Genomic DNA, 21,162 nt, shown 5'->3' with positions numbered 1-21,162 from the left:
TCACACTAGAATTTACTTCTGTCTTAACCAATATATAACAACGTTAATTAGCTCTCTGTAAGGCCATTGGATCTAACATGTAAATTATTATTATTATTGTTCCGGGCAACTCCAAGGAGTCGACAGACTCATCGAGGGAGGCCCTAACATCATGTCAAGAACAACTATTCGACATTCACACAGTATCTATCATACCTTGCCTTGAACTCATTCACGGTCATAGAACCCACAACAGACTCTGGAAGCTTATTCCACTCATTCACTACATTCCAAGTAAAAAACCTAGCTCTAACACCCTTGTCAACCACGCTCTTGCCCAGCTTCCATTCATGGCCCCCAGTCCTCCCACCACCAATCATATTTTCAAAAATATCTTCTGGATCAATCTTATAGAAACCCCTCAGTAATTTGAATGTCTCAATCATATCACCCCTCCTTCGCCTATCGACCAATTTCTGCAACCCACAAATCTTCAACTTATTCTCATAAGGTTCATTCCACAGACCTGCTATCATCTTGGTCACTCGTCTCTGGATCCTCTCCACTTCTTCCCCATCACGAAGAAACCCTGGTGCCCATAACTGGGCACAGTAATCCAGATGGGGTCTCATCAAGGCTCGATACAGAGGAACAACAACTTGTTTGTCTCTGCATGTTAAAGTATTTTTCCGAAGCCAAGTGATTTGATGAGCTGTTTTAGTCACTTTTGCAATGTGCCCCCTAAACTTCAATTCCCTATCCACCAACACTCCCAAATCCCTGGCCTCATCAATCTCCTGGAGTACGGTTCCACCAATGCGATATACTGCTGCTATTCTTTTCACCCCAAAGTGCATAACCTTACACTTTGGCACATTAAATTGACATCCATTTTTCCTAGCCCAGTCCTCCAAACTATCCAAATCATCCTGCAAAATTTTGACATCCTGTGCACTCATAATTGCTCTACCTAACTTTGCATCATCAGCAAACAAGTGAACACTTCCTCTCAAATCCTTTTCTATATCATTTATGAATAAATTGAAAAGCAGTGGTCCAAGAACAGAGCCCTGTGGCACTCCACTAGTCACAAGCCATCTTTTAGACTCCACTCCTGAATAAACCATTCTGGTATCTCTCCTTCAACCACCCTCCTATCCATCTCACCAACCCTATATCTATCCCCATCTGCTCCAGTTTACTGATTAGGGTTCTATATGGTATCCTATCAAAAGCCTTGGCAAAGTCCAGTAGTATTACTGTAAACCCATTACCCCTATCCAGTTCAGCCGTCACTGTGTTATAAAACGTGAGCAAGTTACTGAGGCATGATCTACCCTTCACAAAACCATGTTGTCCCCCATACAATATCCCATTTTCATCTATCCAATCCTGTATTCTTTTCTTGACTAATTTCTCTAAGACCTTGACAATGATTCCTGATATGCTAATCGGTCGGTAATTTACAACAGCAGTCTTGGAACCACCTTTATGCAGTGGAACTATTTTCCCCTCTTTCCACCCCCTCGGGACTAACCCAGACCCAAGACTCAAATTAAATAAAATGGTCAAGGGTACTGACAATTCTTTAGCCGCTTCTCGTACGACACGAGCTGGTATACCATCCAATCCCACAGATGTATTGACATTGAGGTTATGCAATAGACTACTCACCTCCACTTCATTCACCACAATTCCCGTATAATCTACTGGTACATTCGTTTCTGCAATGTCACCACCTGGATGATATATTCTTGCAAAGTGCTCACTCAGTAACTCAACTATATCAACTGATTCAGTTACCTCCCTACCATCGGCATTCTTTAAAATCATTCTGCCATGTACATTTTTCCTTTTACTTGCTACAAGGGGAAGATTCCTATTCGCTCGGCCATACGGCTGGTGGGAGTAGCTATAATGCTACCATACTAGGGAGATGATTACGAGCAAAGTGGTTTCCCGATGCCTTCCTTGCAGTAGTATATTTTATGACTGATGACTGTAGCCATGTGTGTGTTCACGGGACCAGTTTGCCTGTTTTGAAAGATGAAAAAAAAAACCTGGGTTACCGTGGGGGGACCCTCCACCTCCGTATGAGGTCAGTTAACTCACCTTTAGTCAAAAGAGACCAGAAAGGTACCTCACATCGCTGATTGGAATCGAACCCAGGTCTTTCCAACCAAAGGGCTTCACTATACTGACTGAGCTACGAAGGCTCCAAAGGGGAAGATAAGATATATATATGTGAATATATATATATATATATCTTCCTCCCCTTACATGTTAACCCTCACAGGGAGTAGTTAATGCTGTTATATGTTGGGTAATCCTATTTGCATGGTGATCTACTATGTCTGTCTGTTTTTCTGTTTTATATTTTTAATATCACACCAAAACAGGAAAAGTCGAGTTTTGCAAGTCCCCCCCCCCATCCATGAAAGGTTGTAATCCTATAATACGTAAGTAGTGGAACTAAGGTATTTCATTTTCTTTCTTCTTTTTTTTTCTTAATTGTTTATATTTTTTAATAGTGTTTTATTAATTTAATAAAAGCTTATTTTAAAAAGTTATTAAGCATTCTACACTTCTCTTCTGGTTTACTATTAATCATTTAAGTTATCACATCTCTTAAAAGGGAGAAATTATTTATTCTGGTGAGAAGTAGATCATAACTACTGAAGCCTTGATTTTATCTGATCTAGTTATCATAATATTTGTCTTTCTCTACTTGTGCATTTGTTAACCTGCTGTGTGTCTGTATGTGTGTGTGTGTGAGAAAGAGAGAGAAAATAAAGTTATGTAGTATAAACAAACAATAATAAATCTAATAACTTGCAAACAAAATCAAATCAACCAAATACCTAACAAAATAAAAATACTAATAGTGATTTAACCCATTATAATGCGATGATAATGCCATAAAAATAACACAGAAACTTTATGGTTAACAGATCTTTGCCAAGAGATACAACAAATGACCTAAACTGATGTAGTACATCTTAAGACAGCCAAACTTTACTAATATAAACATGTTACAAAGATCTCCACATGCACAGATATTTCCTTAGGAAACATTAACATGCATATTTTTTTTAAACAATAGTATACCAATCATGAATGCTTACTAACAAGGTATTATATTACTGAAAATAAACTAAGAACAAAAAAGAGAATTCTGACATTGGCTTCATGCATAATAATTTCAGACAAATGAAATAAACTAATTTTTTATAATGCTGGATCTAATATCCACTTGATTTTTATAATGAAATAAACTAAGATTGTATCACAAAACAGAAACAGAAGGAAGTTATCAGGTTCAATAAGTTTGTTGTTCAACAGTAAAAGAATGATCAATGACTGCCACAAATATTTAAAGATTTAAGAGAAAGTACAAGAATTAAATTTTCAAAACAATACAATGAACAAGAAGTACTGAAAGAAAGGTATGAAACAGAAACTGAAAACCCTGTAAGTAAGAAAGAAAAGTAATTAGCAAGGTAGCTGTAGATGCATATTTATAGTTTATGAATTTTTTTTTATAATTTTACATATAATAAAAATATGAAGCACAGCTCTTTGGTATACGTTACCTTAAACAAGTTGATAGTTGCTTACCAAGTTCTTGAGCAATTTTCTTTGCTTCTTCTGGATTACAGGCAACACCAAAATTGGGCACTTTGACCCCTGCATCTCGAAGAAGGCTTAAACTAATGTGTTCGTGAAGATTTAAATTTCGTCTCTGTTCATAGCAGTTACTTGTACAAGCTGCATGTTTTACCTGAAATAAAACACAATTATGTTCAGAAATTAATAAATAAAATATTTACAAACTATAAATATGTAAACCATTTAAACTATTACATTCATTTATTGTAATGACAATGAAAATTACTTACAACAAGACATTTTCAGATTTATTAATTAGATTTAAAACCCATTAGTAAGGATGCAATACTGAGTGTTTAATTATACATACCATACATGTTGATAATATTCAGGAGAAAAAAAAAAATCCAATAAAAAATTATTTTTCCATGAGCTATGATATAAAAGCATAAATTAAATTTTTAAAAGCATAAATAAATTCAATAAGTATAGGCTTTTTCTACAAAGGTAGAAATTTCTCAAATCATTCATTACCAAGACTCTTATTATTATTATTATTCCTGATACCTCCAAGGAGTCCGAAGACTCATCGTGGGAGGACATCTACAATTCTCTCTACACCTAACCTCTACTACGAATCATCTCCATCAACGCCATCTACCGCCCACTTCCAACACCACCACAACTAGTAATTTTTGTCTGTAAATTGCGTGTGTTCTGATGGGCCGATTTGTATGTATGCGGGATGAAAAACCCGAGTTTCCGGGAGAAAAAACCCTGCTACCTCCATATGAGATCGGCTAACTCACCTTCGATTGAAATCGACCAGATAAAGATTCCTCCCGTCGCGACGAGAATCGAACTTAGGCCTATTCCAATCGAAGGGCGCAATGTACCGTCGTTCTTCCAATTGCGCTACGGAGGCGCTTCAATCTCTATAACTCTTAGCATACATGCATTAAAGTGAAACAGCAGATTGGTTTTATTACTAATAGTTCACCACAATCAATGGACATTATAGAGGTCTCATTCATTAATATATGTACTGCATAATCATCATCAAATTCCTGACCATACTCACGGGTGTACATGATGTTGTGATAATACTACATGAAAAAGTTATGCCATTACTAACTTCCTATCGACAATTTTCTTCCAAATTAACTGTTATCTGTCAAGACTCCAATATTATTAGATCAGTATTCCTGTCTTCTAAGGTGCATTTTACTGTATCAATCCACCTAGAAATTGGTCTTAGACTGGGTCCTTTTTCCTGCCATCCAGGCAAAGAACACTTGCTAACCTTTCCTCTCCCATTCTGTTTAAGTAGCCACCTTAGATTAGATCTGCTAGAACATTCCTGAATGCTAACAATATCAAATTCTTTCCTAATATCCTGATTTTAAATAGCATTGATGCTATCTATTGACTCTCCTAATCTTTCTCAGAACTGTCATATGTGTGGTCTCCAATCTATGATCAAGTGTTTTATTTCTTACCCAGATCTCAGATCCATAAGTTAAAATTGGTTTAAACTCAGCCTTGTATAGAGCTCCCATTCAAGTGCCATCTCCTATCTAGGAGGTTGACTGTCATGATTTGACTCATGGTTAACTTCAGGCAACATGTGGTGAAGACCATATCTCTTCCACATATTGTTGTAAGTAATCATGGCTGTAATTCCATGTGTGTGTTCATGGGGTTGGTTTGCCTATTCTGGGGGCAAACTCTGGGGGACAAAAACCAGAGTGAAAAAACTCCCTACCTCTGTATGAGACTAGTTTCTCACATCATGGATGGAATCGAACCCAGGTCTTTCTTACCAAAGGGCTTCATCTATACTGACTAAGCTACAGCTAGTTTTATGTTCTGACTAATTTCTTCCTTATTCCAAATAAATTTATTCAGTTGACTTCCTACCATACTAGCTTTGCTAATTCTGCTGTATATATCCACATTTAATTTGCCATCTTCACTAAAAATTGTGCCTAAATAGCCAAATTGTTTTATTTATTCTATATGTTCTGCAATCAGGAACATATAGAATAAATATGTTCTCAGTTGATGTTTTCAATGTCTCAATGTCTTTGTCTTTTTATTGCTATTTTCATACCAAATTTATTCAAATTTAGTCAATTTAGTTAGAGAATCCTGCAGACTTGTATTGGATTTATTTAGAAATATAATATCATCTGCACAAAGTAAAGAACTGAGATTAAAATCTCCTATTTTAATATCAGGTTTCATACCACTTTCATTCATAATGTGATCCATAATAGATGAAGAATAACAGTGGAGATAATGCACATCCGCTTGCCTTACATCTGATATAACATCAAGCGATCTTCTTGTGCCTACCTTCAATTCTCACTGCTAACTTACAACTCAAATATAGATTAAGTACTGTCTGATATAATGTCCCATTTACACCATAAAACAAGCATTTTGAACAGCATTTCTCTTGGCACCTCATCGTATGCCTTTTCCAAATCTGCAAACCTTAAATACAGATCCTTGTTACATTCCCAAGATTTCCCAACAATTTCTCTTAAAGTGAAAATCTGATCCTGATTGGTCTAAACCAGTGGCGGCTGGTGAAAATTTTAAGTCGGGGCACTGCATATCATATACAAAAAAAAAAAAAAAAAAACTTTTTCTTAATTAGTAACGAATTTATTAATAAATAAATTTACATATTAAAAAATTTCTTTATTAAAAATATTTCATCCTCACCACGAACAAATGAACAAACACTAATAATAAAAGTTTCGTATCAATAGCAATGACAAGCGCAAACGAATATCGGCGTTAGATCACAGTGCATTTGTTTCGTGTAACAATAATTGAAAAAATATAATTCTTTTCATATTTTCAACAGTGATGCTCGTCATAATTCAGCCTTGTATCTATAATAAATAAATAATTATATGTTATTTTAACAAAATAAAATAAGATTTACAAAAAATAGTTCATCACAAACACGCACCAATAATAAACGTTTCATATCTCACAGAAATAACGTGCGGAAGCATATGATACATTGCCCAAGCAGCAGTGTATCTAATGACGTAACGTATAATGACAAGCGCAAACGAATATCGGCGTTAGATCGCAGTGCATTTGTTTCATAATCTAAAGCGTTAATCGAACAATTCCAATTATTAACTATTCAATCAATGTCAAAACATAAGTTGTAACCTTTAACATGTTGTATTGCATTTATATAATGTTGTAAGCATTGTTATTATTTGTAAACAGACAAAATTTAATTTTTTCATTTTTTCCTTGGGAGTGCTGCAGTGCTTATGTATGAGCCACCACTGGTCTAAACCAAGCTTGTTCTTCTCCAAGCTACCCTTCTAGAATTTTTCATAAATTTTTCTTAAGTATACTTGAATAAATCTTATCAGGAAAACTCAGCAGGGAAATTGCTCTGCAATTCTCACATTCACTTTTATTTCTTTTTTTTACAGATGGGTATTATGAGAGCTCTACTCTAATTATGCAGTGTAGCCACAGTAAAAAATTTTCATACGTCCATTATTATTATATGACACCTCCAAGGACTCATTGTTGGAGGGCACTCCACTCCCTAACCCTCATCTCACCATCTCCCATACTACTCAATTCTCCACTATACACTGCTATCTACCGCACATCACCACCACCAACAACAGTGTTTTTTGTCTGTAAATTGCGTGTGTTCTCATGGCCAATTTGCTTGTAAACAGGATGAAAAACCCTAGTTTCCAGGAAAAAAAACCTGCTACCTCTGTTATGAGATCGATTAACTCACCTTCAATTGAAAAAGACCATATAAAGATTCCTCTCGTCACAATGAGAATCGAACTCAGTCTTATCCAACTGAAGGGTGCAATGTACCATCATTTTTCCAATTGTGCTTTCTATCTCCATGCATGGACAACATCTTCCGGACCATCAACACAGAAAATCTTGGTTTTAACATTAGAACATCAACCCACCTGCACCATGCAAATAACTGATCTTAGCTTTGCTAACGATGTTGTACTTATTGATACAGAACCAACAAAAAATCATCTCAGTCTACTAGAGAAACAGGCTAAACTTATTGGTCTGCAGATCAACATCCAAAAGTCCAAAGTATTCTGAATAGGTTATGAAAACCTAATATATCAACAATAAACCCTTAGAAAGAGTAAAAGACTCAATATCTTTCGTACGTCAGCAATACAGAAAATGATATTAGAAAACATAAACAGCTGGCTCTAGTCTTCCATAGCAAACTCTGCCCCATTTGGAAATCATCATTAATATCATTAAAGACAAAATTAAGACTATACCATGCAACCAGTAGATCATCTTCTTGTATGGTTCTCAAAACTGGATAGTAAGCACCAAAAAAAACTTCAGATCTAATTAACTCCTTTAGAACTACATATCTCAGACTGATCTTTACTTGGATGGACTGTGTCACTAACTCTACTGTGCTAATTCTAGCTAAGCAAAAACAACCTGTCGATATAGTCAAAAAACTAAAACTACAACTCAGATGGCTTGGACATCAACTTAGACATCCTGAAGGAATCTCACCCTTTTTGGAATCCCTCATCCTATACAAACAAGAAGATAGCAACTGCCTAGAGAAAGACCATGCAAACAATTTTGGCAATGCATCTCTGACACCATCAATAGGTTGAACTGTAAAACTCCATCTGACATCCACCAGTTAGCTCAAGATAGAGAGACTTGGAAGAAAGACCATAATTTGCAATCTTTAATTTTTAATGTAAATCTCTTTTCCCTTTTCACATTATATCATATTATGAATAAACTATAATGATGATGATCTCCATATATCTCCATATTTAAGCATTTCTGGTCAGATATCATCTACTCCAACTACCCTTCCACATTCCAGTTTTTGTTGGCTTTTTCTACTTCAAATACAAATATGCATTCCTGGTGAGTATTTTCTACCACCATTCTGTCACAGTTTGTTTCAGTTAGTAAAGTTTCAAAGTAATTATGCCAACATCTAGAATATCTTCTTTTTTCATGTCATCTTTATCCAATCTGATTCCTTTTAAAGTTCTCTTTTCTCCTTTTCTGAGTTTTTTCAACAGCCTCCAGAATTTATTGTACAATGAAACCTGTGGAGAATTCATGACTAAACAAATACACGTAATAACCACAGTAATAAGTTTTAATAAGTAAATATTTCATCCTAAGTATCTTAGGACATCGTCAGTACAGTTAATTCAAACAGTACTAGGAATAACATACAGTTAGGGTGCATGATTACAATGGAATCCCAATATGCGTGCAGTAGCGTGTTATATAATTAAAATATATCTGGATGGAAAAAAAAAAAAAGATTACATTAAAATAAGATAACATATATAAGAAAATTATTTTACACAATTTTATATGATAATTTCCCACACTTTAGGAATAGCAAGAATGTCGTTACAGTTTAGATTTGGTCTGTGAAGTAGGGCTTCAGCACTTTCTTTATATAAACGTTCATGTTTATATAAAGATCTATGTAGAAGTTTGGTCTTTTCCCAATGGATCCTATGATTAGGGTTTTCAACTCTGTGCTGTGTGAGGCCAGATTTCTGTAGTTTGATAAGACGGATATGGTCTTGATGTTCTGAAAGTACGACAATTTACAGGAGCATGGAACATCGTACATGCCAGGTAGCATCAGAGGTGAGAGTTTGTCTTTAGAAGAAGGTAACAAGTTATAGATCTGGTTGATTGGTTTGTAGGTAGTAGCAAGTTTGTATTTCTTCATCATTTTTGAAAGATGTTAGGAGATGCCTTTGACATAAGGTATGGGAATCCTATGGGCTTGTTCTTGTCTAGGTTGATGTGTGAGGAAGTGACTGATGATTTTTTGAGTTGCTTTAAGATTGTATCCATTTAGTATGGCTGTATTTTTGATTATTTCCAATTCTAGCTTTAGAGATTCTTCAGAGAAGCAGAATCTGTGCGCCCTGGTTACTAATGATTTAATGATGCCAAATTTTTGACATGGATGATGAGCAGAAGAATTGTGAATGTAGTGACCTGAAAATGTTGGCTTGTGATAGACAGAAGTGGAGATGGAACCATCTACTTTTCTTTGGATGTGTAAATCCAGAAAGGAGATACTCTCTCTGGAGATTCTTTTTCTAGCGTAAATTTGATGCAAGGATGAAGAAGGTTTATTTTATCTAGAAACAGGTGTAGTTCTTGTTCGGAATGACCCCAGACAGCAAAGACATCATCAACATATCATAGCCAAATTTTTGGTTTGGGTTTAAACATGAAAATTTTTTCTTCAAGGTATTCTAGAAACAGGTTTGCTAAGTTTGGTGATAAGGGAGACCCCATTGCTGTTCCTTCCTCTTGCGTATAAATTTTTTCTTTCCAAGTGAAATAACCATATGTAATAACAAATTTGAATAATTCAACAATATCAGATGGAAATTTTTAAGTTAACAAGTCTACCGTTTCCTTACGGGGAATATCAGTGAAGAGGGAGACAATGTCGAAGCTAATTAGCATGTCAGTTTCCAACAGTTGAATGTCTTTAATTTTTAATTGGTGAGGCTGAGTGGTCTATGTGAGGATGGAGAAAGTTAGATAAAAACATTGTAATTTGCAAGTCGGGCTGCTAATGGAATCCGCGACGGGTGGATTCTATTAGCCAGTGCACCTGGTGTCAAATCACCAGGTGCTCATAAAATCTATCAGAAAGCAAGCCATTCCTTACTGCTTAATCAGTTACAAGTTTCTAAACATGAATTGGCAACAAATAATTTAAAAATTACAGAATTAGAAGCAGAATTGTCAAATACGTTAAATCAAGAATTACTACAAGTGATTATTAGTGTCTCAAAAAATTCGGGAATCAAAGCATTTGATAAAAATAATATTAATCTACATAAAAAGTATACCTTAATTTGTTACATCGTTCTAAGAAAAATACCAACAAATTACTGACCGAAAAATGGGTTGTCAATTTATCTAACTGTCCACTAACAGAAGATGAATGAAATGTTCTAACAAGAGGTCATAAGTTTGCCATTTCACCTAAATGATTTCCATATTTAGATTTTATACACAACATTGAAAGAAACATCAGCCATCTTTCCAGTATTGAAGCCAACAGACTTTGTTTTGAAATAGCCAAAATAATCTGATGCCAAATCTTCAGACTTAAATATCCCACCCTCAGAATTGAAAGCTCTTACCTCCTACAAACATAATCATCACCAGAGCTGACAAGGAAAATACCACTGTTGTTCTAGACTAATTCATATGACTGAAATATGAATTAACTACTCCAAGATCGAAATACTTATGTCAAACTTGATTATGATCCTACAAAAAGATAGCTCAAGAAACTGAACAAGTTACTTGATGAAACCACTTCCTTAGATGAAGAAACAATAAAAAAAACTCAGGACATACCATGTTAGGCCTCTTAGAATATACGGTTTACCTAAACTTCACAAGAGCAACATTCCACTCAGACCTGTCGTGGATTCTATTAGCAGTCCGACTTCCAAGTTATCAAGATTTTTATCTAACCTTCTCCATCCTCACATAGGCCACTCAGCCTCATCAATTAAAAATTCCACAGAATTTCACACAAAAATACAGTAATCCTTCGATTAATGCGCCACCTGCTTAGTGCAATTTCGATTAGTGCGTCATAATTAGTGCGCCTGCATGCATCTTAAAAATAAATGTTACAGATTTTAAAAATTTCCTATCTATACATTTTTTATAGCTATTTTAAAAAATCACTCACCAGAATGAAATAATTTAGTTACTGATTTAAAACATTTTACAAAGTTATTTTTAATAGCATACTACACTACTTCCATGTATGCTATGTTCCAAATTTTTACCGCCAAAATTTATGTCGTCTGCTAATTACATAGCATTTTCCTGATCATATCTCATACCTCCTTTGCAATTATTTTCCTTACATTTTTTTTTTTTAATTTTAAAGTATTTTCCCAACCTTTCATCATGAGTAAAAGAATTAATGAGCAAAAAAGTGAAAGTGTGAAAATGATTCGAAAAGTAACCTCATTGGAAGAAAAACTTGAAATAATAAAGAAAATGAACAAGGCGAGTCCATAGCAAAGATAAGACAAGAACACAAAAATGGGTGAATCAACTATAAGAGCAATTTTAAGCAAACCTGCTGAATACAAAGTATTATAATGGTTGAATTAGAGAGACTTCTTTGTACGTGGATCGAAGAATGTAACCAAAAACGGATCCTGCTAAGAAATGATCTTATTAAATCAAAAGCATTAAGTCTCTTGCGCCCTTGAAAGAAAGAGCTATCAATGATAGAAAAGAAGAATTCCACACTAGTGATGGGTGGTTTGAGAAATAGCCTATATAATGTTCTAATCACAGGCAAAGCTGCAAGTGCAATAAGGTTTGGCTCCCTCTGATTTCTATCTCTTACCCAAAACTAAAACTCTTCCTGTTAAAAAACGTTTAACAGGAAGTTTTAAAGTTTTAAAGAAGAGTCTAAAAAACTCTTCCTCGTGTTTTTCTTCAAATCAAGAAGTGATTGCAGCCGTAGAGGGATATTTTGCAGATCTCAGTGAGAACCACTACAGGAAGGGATAATGGTATTGGAGCATCACTGGAATAAATGTATTAGTCTTAAGAGAGATTATGTTGAAAAATAAAAATAATTTTGAAATTATAAATTTATTTTTTCATTGTTAGGCCGAAACCTCTTCAGACCATTCTCATAAAAGTGAGCCAAGTTGCTCTGTTTTGTAACAAATGGAAATGTCTGATGGCTCATGAGCTTCATCTTCAAGAAATAAAAAAAAAAAGAAAGAAAGAAAGCTTTGCTTATGTATTTTCAAAACTGTTTTCTTGGTCTTCCTCTTATGCTGTATCCATTTGTTGGCTTGTAGAGAGCAAAAGCAATGAACATAGGTGAAGGTGGATGTCTAAGGTGGTGTTCCATCTACCTCAGTTGACTATTTTGAATTGTTTCAATTAAGAGTCTTTGCTGGCTTTCTTCAAGAATGTGACTATGTCATGGTATCCTAGTATTGATCAATGGTATGCTGTCCCAAACTTGATTATGTTAACTGCTCATTGTGCAGTGATGTTCCATGTCCAGGCACCATATGAAAATATGGCATGACTAATGGTTTAGTATAGAGATGAGTTTTGGTATCTGTGATGACAAGATTGGATTTTCAGATATTAGTTAGGCTTTTATGGAATTGAAGTGCTTTGTACTTTCTTTTCACCATGCCAGTTTAGAGTATTGACATCGGAACCAATGTAATGGAAATCATTTACTTCAAGAATGTGGTCATTTATCCTAATATTTCCTTCTATTCTATTCTCTTCTTGGTTAACAGTCAACAAGAGTAAAACTACTGTTGTTGACTGCCAACCTATTCAAGTACTGCATTTTTACATAAATCATCTAGGTAATTTTGGGAAATCTGAATGTTAATCAATTAGAACATCTCTAAAGCAGAGACTGCTTATGTGGGTTTGTCCTGCTTAATTATGAGAGTTATTCCATACCCATTTTCTGTGAGCTTGAATACATAATCAAAAGTAATAATAAAAAGATGTGATGACAAAACAAGAAGTCCAGTGGAAATAGGAAAGCTCTCAGTTACCTCTCCATTAACCATTACTCCCACATGATAATTCTGGTAAGGTTCTGTTATAGCTTTATTTTCAATTGACAGAATTGAAATATTTTGAGAAATCTATGAAGTTTAAGATTAAAGGTTGCCCCTTCTAGCAACTCTCTAAGGCAGTAGATATGTTCAATAGTGCTTCTGTCTTTCAAGAAACCTGCTTGATTTTTCAGCAGAGGAGGTGTTACATATGTTCAGTTTGGTTTAGATGCATCCTGTTATAGATTTTCAGTGTGGTAGGAAGTAGTGTGATTCCTATGCAATTTTCTGGATTGTTTAGACTGTCCTTTTGGAGTAATGGTATTATTAGACCTTCTCTCCATTGTGATGGAATATTGGATATAGCTCAAAGTTGTATTACAAATGTTTATCAGTTGTTTTTAAAGCTCTTTTCTTAGGAAGTCAAATAATTTGCTAATGCATACCAATAAATTTTAACCAGATTTATATATGAAAATCAATTTTTCATTCAAACAATCGCTCTTGAAATCACGTGTTTCATTTAATACTTATAAGGATGGGTTGTTGCTTTTTGTAAATGATTATTAGTTCCATATTTTAAATATAAGTTACATGTCACATGTAAAAATGATATTTTTTTTTCATGTATAGAATTTTTGCCTAACATGTAGTGAGAATCTTCATTATAAAAAAATGCAAAAATAACACAAGCATATATGACAAGATTAACAGTGCAGACATGAAATCATAAGTTGTAGCAAAGTAACACAGTAATTACAACCGAAGAGGTAGAAAAAGTATAAAACAAAATAATGTTAATGAGCAGTGATAAGTAACACCACTTTCACAACAAGGTTAAATGCAGTCAACTGGATCTATTCAAATTAGAATATAATAATAATATTTTAACTTCCCTTATGTTTTCTGACAGGGAAACTGCTCTTGTTCTAGTACATCTTATGTAGTGAGAGCATGGTCTACAAGTCTAGATTGTTTTTACTGATGGCATTTAACATATTTTTTATGTTTCTCATGATATACAGCCAAAGACCTGCCAGATTATGTCATTTTTCTTGCAAAATAAGATCAACAAGTGTAAGGGATCTAACACTTTGAGGGTATGAATGATGAAAGGTTTTTGGCAGGATATAAGGCAATTTGAATGTCAAGAATTCTTGGCATTGCATTCAGATTCCTCAAACATAAAGAATGGTCACACAATTAACTTCTTATGTGGGTGAAGATGAAGAAGTCTAATATTTGTGTTTTGTTTTCATTTGAATCATTAGATAGTAGAGTAAATTTCATGTGTTGTATTTCTTGTTATAATATATCCATGGCACAAAGTGAGAGTAAATCTGATGGATGAGTCTGTATTGCACCAGAACTTTGTCAAACTTGAGGAACATGCTATCATCTTCATGCATACAAAGTTCATTGGAAAAAGACTAATAACCTTACGTTACATTTCACATCTGCATTGTTCATCCTGTCATATACATGTGCTATCATTTCTCCTTGCACACTGAAGATGTTCACAATCGTTGCGCTAGGAGAAAATTCGATAGATACAAGCAGTTATGTGTAACATACGTAAGCACGTAAGAATTATTACCACAGTAATATTATTTCAACAGCTCATTCATTTTGTGTTAACTGTGTTGAATGAAATTAGTTACATGTCATTAAAATTAACAAAAAAAAAAAATCATTCTTCTATTTTGTGTCCATAACCTTTATAAAGAAACACGGGAATTCCAAGGTCCCAAGAAGTGATGCCAGTTTCGAAAGTTTTACTACAGAACTTTGGAAATAACAACGAAGATTATTGTAAATCAGTGCATACCACTGTACGTCGCAATATCGATGAATAATTAAACTGGAACTAACCCTTAAACAAGATGTTTGCTTTCCTGCTACTCTCCCGAGAAAGGTGAAACCTCTCTGCAAGAAATAAGCCATTTTAAAGAATGATGTCACTTCCACTTCCTCTATACTTACAGCTGAAATAATGGTTTTTAACTGTTAACATGATTTTTTTTTGTTTCATTTTCGTAGATAACATTGATATTCTGTATTAAAAATAAAATATTAAAGCTTGAACGCAAAAGAATGATTTTTCGTTCAAGAAGGAGTAGTATAAAGTACAAAAATATACAATAACTAAAAGTTTTGGTACCCAGGGGTCAATTATCAGGAATTATCACGTTTATTAGTAAAAATATTATTGTGTGATATCCGAAATCAATTTTCATAATGCTCTGTGCGTTTTTTTTTAATTTTATTTTCATATCTCAACCATTTCCGTACCACAACATCCAGAGAAGAAAGAAACTCTGCTTACCAGTTCCATCTTGCACTGGTAGAGAGCACAATTTAGAACTACAGTGCCTAAATGAATAAAGAAATAGTATAAATAAAAAGTAAATATATGAACAGCTGCTTAAAAAGGAACATGAACATAGGAAACGAGTGGCTCCCAACACCACAAAGTGTTCTCTAGAACAGCGTTTCCCAAATTTTTCCTACGAGGGAACACTTCAAATCCTGAAATTTTAACGGAACATCTTGGTTATAGTCGAATATCATCGGTCTCGTATTCAATGTGCACACTATCGCCGAAGCAGGCTGCATCGCATCGCAAAAATGCGACAGCACATATTACAGGCGTGCCGGGTCGTATCGCATCGCATTGACCTTGCTTGTGGCTGTGACTTGTGACTTAAACTGGTGTGATGGAGATCCAAGCCCTTGGCTTTTACTCCCTTTGTCTTGTATGTGTGTCTCTTGAGGGAGGGGGGGAGTAGTTATTGAGCAAGTGCTCGCCCTATTCGGGCTGTGTGGTTTATGGTTAGCTTTGGAACAGCAGGATTGTTTTGGGGCGTTTGTGTTTCATTTTATCCTGTTCATTATAATCTGTCGCTGTCCTTATTAGTTGGTTTGGGTGGGTGGCTGCTTGTGTGAAGTAATTTGTGGCTGTTTGTTGGAGGTATTTGAGAATTGTCGGTATATTTGCTTCTCGATGGAGTTGTGTGTTTCGTATGAACCATGGGGCGTCAAATGACATTCTTAAACATTTGTTTTGTATTGTTTGGAGTTTTTTGATGTTGTAAGGTGCTGTGTGACTCCACGCGGGTGATCCGTATGTTATTATGGGTCTTATGATTGATTTGTAGATGAGTAGTTTGTTGTCTATGCTTAAGCAGCTGCGTCTGTTGGTTAGTGGGTATGTTTGGGCTATGACTGTGTTTGCTTTGGCGCATGTGTGTGTAATGTGGGTATTGAAGTGTAGTTTTTTGTCAAGTTGTATTCCTAGGTATTTCGTTGTTGTTACCCATGGGATTATTTTGTTGAATATGTGTACTGCGTTGTGGGGGGATTTTTTCCTCCTTGTGAACAGTATTGCTGCGCTTTTATCTCCGTTTACGTCGACCCTCCAGTTTTTGAACCAGAGTTCGAGTTCATTTGCTGCGGTTTGAAGTCGTTTTGTTATCAGTTTTGGGCATAGTGATCTGGTTAAAATGGCTGTGTCATCTGCGTAGTAGGCAGAAATCGTTGTTTTGTTCTGTGGGATATCAGCCATGTAGATGGCAAATAGTAGGGGGGAAAGTAGTGATCCTTGTGGAACTCCAGCTGTGACTTTGCGTTCAGTGGATATTATTCCTTGTATTTTCACTCGGAATTTTCTGTTTTTTAAGTATGAGCTGATCAGGAGGACTAGGTGTATTGGTACTTTTGCTGTTATTAGTTTATGTAGGAGACCGATGTGCCATACTTTGTCGAAAGCTTTGGCTATGTCGAGGAAAATGGCACCGGTTTGTTGTTTCCAATTGAAACCGTGTGTGATGTATTCTGTGATTCTTTGTACCTGTTGTACCGTGTTGTGCTGTGGTCTGAACCCGAATTGTTCGTCTGGGATGATGTTGTTTTTGGTGGCTGTTTCTTGTAGTCTGGTCAGGATTACTTTTTCGGATATTTTTCCGAGACAGGAGAGGAGACTGATGGGTCGGTAATTTTGTGGGAATTTCGGGTCTTTTCCTGTTTTGGGGATCAGGATTATGTCTGCAGTCTTCCAACGGTTTGGAAAATAGCTAAGCCTGAGCATTGCGTTTGTGATGGCAACTATGTGCATGAGTGCTTTGTGTGGTAGGTGTTTGATTAATTTGTTCGTGATTTTGTCTGGACCCGGCGCTTTTTTATTTTTAAGGTGTTTAATTATTTCGCGTATTTCTTTTGGGGATGTTGGGCGGATATTCGGTTGCTGGTTGTGGTGCCTTAGTACATGTCTTGTCTGTCGGTGTATTTTTGTGATAAATGTTAGGTCTACGTTCTTGTAGTTGGGGCTGAATTGTAGTTCTAGGCTGTCCGCGAAAGCTTCCGCTTTTTCGTCATCGCGGTAGACCGTGCCGTGTTCCCCATGAATTGGTGGTACATAGCTTGACGTGTTGCGAAGGCTTTTGAGGAGTTTCCATAGTGCTTGGTCGTTTGGTTGTATAGAACGGAGTGTGTTTTCCCAGTGTTGGTTGCGGAAATCTCTGATTGCATAGCGGACTAGTTGAGTAACTTTGTTGAGTTCTTGCCGGTCTTGTGGCGCTAGTGTTTTGTGATATTGTCTGCGTATTTTATTTTTGTGTCGAATGAGTTTTCTGATGTCTTCTGGGAGTTGGTTTGGTTTCGTGTTGGATGTAATCGAGGTTACTGCTGCTAGGCTTAGCGTTATTTGTTTTTCTAGGTTGGAGACTGCAGTTTCGATATCTTGTTTCGTGGAGATGATAGGTATGGGTCCTATGGTGTCCTTGATTTTTGTGGGTAGTTGTGTCCAGTTTGTGGTGGTAGGGTTTGTAGTTGTTTTTTCGGGTGTAGCGCCCAGCTGGAGTAGGACTGGGTTATGATCTGAGCTTAGATCGTTTATTGTTATTAGCTGGTATTGATGGTTCACGTTTCTCATGATAACTATGTCTAGTACGTCTGGTCGCCCTAACGTGCCGTAGTGTGTGGGTTCGATCGGTCCTGCGACTACAATGTTCCTGTTAGCGATGAAATTGTGTAGGATTTTGCCGTTTTTGTTTGCAATCCTGCTATTCCATGCTGGGTGTTTAGCGTTTAAGTCACCAGCCATTATTATGGTTTCATTATTGTCTAGTAGCTGTGACAGGTCTGTGGTAGATATGTGTTTGTTTGGAGAGTTGTATGTGGCATAAATTTTGAGGCTGTTTGTGTTGGCTAGGTGAACTTGTAGTCCTGTGACTTCTAGGGTTGTGAGCTGGGGGGGTTTTATTTCGTTAAATCTAAGTTGTTTCCTGATGAAGATAGCTGTTCCTCCACCTCTGGCTGTTGTTCTGTCGGTTCTGAATAGGTGGTAGTTTATTAGTTTTGGGTTGTCTGATGGGCGTAGGTGAGTTTCGTTTATTAGTATTATGTCTGTGTCTATGCGTTGTATGAATTCTCTTAGTTCGTGCATTTTGTTGAGTATGCCGTTTGCATTCCAATATATTATCTGTAGTGAATTGTTGGTGTTGGTTGTGTTATTCATGAGTGAGGGTAGAGAAGATTACTTGTGCGTTTTTCATGAAGTGTTTTGTTGATTCTTGGGTGGGATTTGTCTTACTGAATGCCAGTAACATTTCGCCTAGGGCGGCTGTTATTTTGGCTGAGTTGGGTGGTTGGTTGTGGGTGGTGGGTTCTTGGTTTGTTCTTACTATGTCAGCATATGTTGCGTTTACTCGGGTAGTTGTGGGGGTTGCTGGTTTTGATGTGGGTGGCGTGTGTTTGTTTGTGTCTGTTGTGGAACTTGGGTCTCTTGTTTTCCGTGTTGTCACTTCATTGGTTGGGTGTTTAGGGCATCCCTTATAGTTTGCAGGGTGCGGGCCGTCGCAGTTTGCACATTTTGCTGGAGTTGTACGGGGTTTAGTACAGGAAGCTGTGGGGTGTTTGGCTCCACACTTCAGGCATCTGAACTCTGCCTTGCATCGGCTCTGGGCGTGTCCGTACTTTTGGCATCGGTGGCACTGTCCGGTTGATGCCCTCCTTCGAAGTGGTTCCATTTTGATGATGAGGTCGCACACTGTTCTTATATTGTATATTTCATGTTTGTCTTTATCTATCTCGATTAGTATTAGCGGCATCGGGGTTTTGTCTCCTCTATGCATTCTCGAGACTTTTATGGGTGCAAAGCCCTGTCTTGTGAGGTCTGCTTTTACTTCTTCTGTTGTTATTGATTCGACTACTCCCCTTATTACAACTTTCAAGTTTTTCTCGCTTTTTAATGCGAATGTGTGGTAAGGGATCAGTGAGTCGTCTAGTTTTTTAGTGAGGTTTCTGAAATCTGTTACTGTTTCGGGTTGTATTCGTATTCCCTCCGCTGTATTTCTTGCTGTAGAGAACTTGATCTGGCTGTGTTTCATGATATTTGCTGTCTCCGTCCATTTTTCCTTCGATCGGAGGATAACTGGAGGAATGCGTTCTTTTTTTGTGTTGGTTGATGCGTCCATTGGTGTTTCCTGTTCTCCTGTGTCCGTGACCTTTCGTCGTTTGTTTCTGTTGATTACTTCGAAGTCTTCCGTCTTGTCTTCTGAGTTTGAGTAGTGTTCTTGTGGGGTGGGTTCTGGTTGTTCAGTTTCTAAGTCAGTGGGGCCATGAGGTTCTTCGTCGTTTGGTGCTGATTGTATGAGTGTTACAGTGCCCGGATATCTGGTTTCCAGTTCTGAACCTATCTTTCTGAAGAGTGTTATTAATTGTTCATAGCTAAAGTTTGTTAACGTTAGTTCCTCCATTTGGATCTGCCGGTATACTATTGTGAGTTGGTAGTGGATGGGTAATAGTAAATAGAATAGAAAATTTACTTACGGTGTCCGGATTCTCTTCCATGCACCTTCTTTAGCTGCTTCGTACAGACGATCCTAATCCACTTGTAGATGCGAGTTAATTCACACACTCTGTATACTATATATCCTATTTGACTATCGATCATCCAAATTTTTCAATGCTTCAATACACTTTAAACTTCCGACCTTGAACTGCTAAACTCCCTTGAACTGCTAAACTGCTGTGTTAAAGACACTCAGTCTCAGCGATCACCTTGAACTGCTGCGTGAAGTTCACAATAACCTTTTCATCCAGTAAATCCAAGATCAAAAAAAGATCCCTTGCTTGTGGCAACACGTTTCCTAGAATATATACCTCCGTACTTCACTCGCGCTCAGAGGTGTCGATAACCGCGGGCGGCTCTCAGCCAGCGGCTGAGCCAACGCTAGCGCGCGGGTCTTAATAGCACAATCCACACGCAAAATGAGGAGCACCTGATTTTCAAACATGTTTGAACTTGTCGCAGCATTTAAAATCATTCCAGGCTCATATTAATTTTGATAATTTTTCACAGAACACTTATTCACTTTCCACGGAACACAGTTTGGGAAACCCGCCTCTAGAAGAGCATGACTATTTCATCATATAAGGAAACATGTCTACATCATAACATTCGCGATTTTAAAATGTCATTTAACTACTTCAAGAATATGCGATTATATTTAGTAAGTCAGTTTATGTCCCTGTGACTTAATTCACAGGAAAAATTAAAATTACCAACGCCAAACATCACTAATTACGTGATATTCATGAGTAAAGGTAGTTGCTTCGCTTGTAGCTCAGTGAAACTGGTCTGTCTGGTCGAAGGTGCTAGACAGCCCGAAGAAAGAGCATCGTAAGTTCAATTCTGGTCGCCTACTTGAAAAACTTTAACTAGGCGTTTTTTCGACCTGTTCCCGAATTAGTCACTCTCTGGCACGGGCAAGCGGGTTTTTTCTCCCGAAAACACGGGTTTTTCGTCTCATAAACTCAAGAAAATCGACCGTAGAACGCACACTATTTTCAGTTCGTAACCTAGTGTTAGGATTAGAGACCAACAGATGGCGGTACTTGTTAGCTGCCTCTCTTC

At 36.6% G+C, this 21,162-nt stretch overlaps 1 protein-coding gene across 1 annotated transcript in view; it reads right to left on the bottom strand.

Annotated features, from left to right (window-relative positions):
* LOC150094826 (succinate--CoA ligase [ADP-forming] subunit beta, mitochondrial-like) overlaps positions 1-15,208 on the bottom strand; it is a 169,085-nt gene extending 153,877 nt beyond the window's left edge. Inside the window, exons 1-2 of the mRNA XM_090411583.1 lie at positions 15,120-15,208; positions 3,598-3,760 (exon numbers count right to left, since the gene is read on the bottom strand). Coding sequence (XP_090267709.1) covers positions 3,598-3,760; positions 15,120-15,191 — 235 coding nt within the window. The 5' untranslated portion in view covers positions 15,192-15,208. The remainder of the gene's footprint in view (positions 1-3,597; positions 3,761-15,119) is intronic.
* Positions 15,209-21,162: the final 5,954 nt, after the last annotated feature.

This window comes from Typopeltis vanoorti, chromosome 21, assembly GCF_054136105.1.
Source record: "Typopeltis vanoorti isolate ZY-2024b chromosome 21, IOZ_Tvanoo_1.0, whole genome shotgun sequence".
Classification (NCBI taxonomy): domain Eukaryota; kingdom Metazoa; phylum Arthropoda; class Arachnida; order Uropygi; family Thelyphonidae; genus Typopeltis; species Typopeltis vanoorti.
Note: the sequence above shows the minus strand (reverse complement) of the source record. Positions and strands in the feature narration are given on the sequence as shown.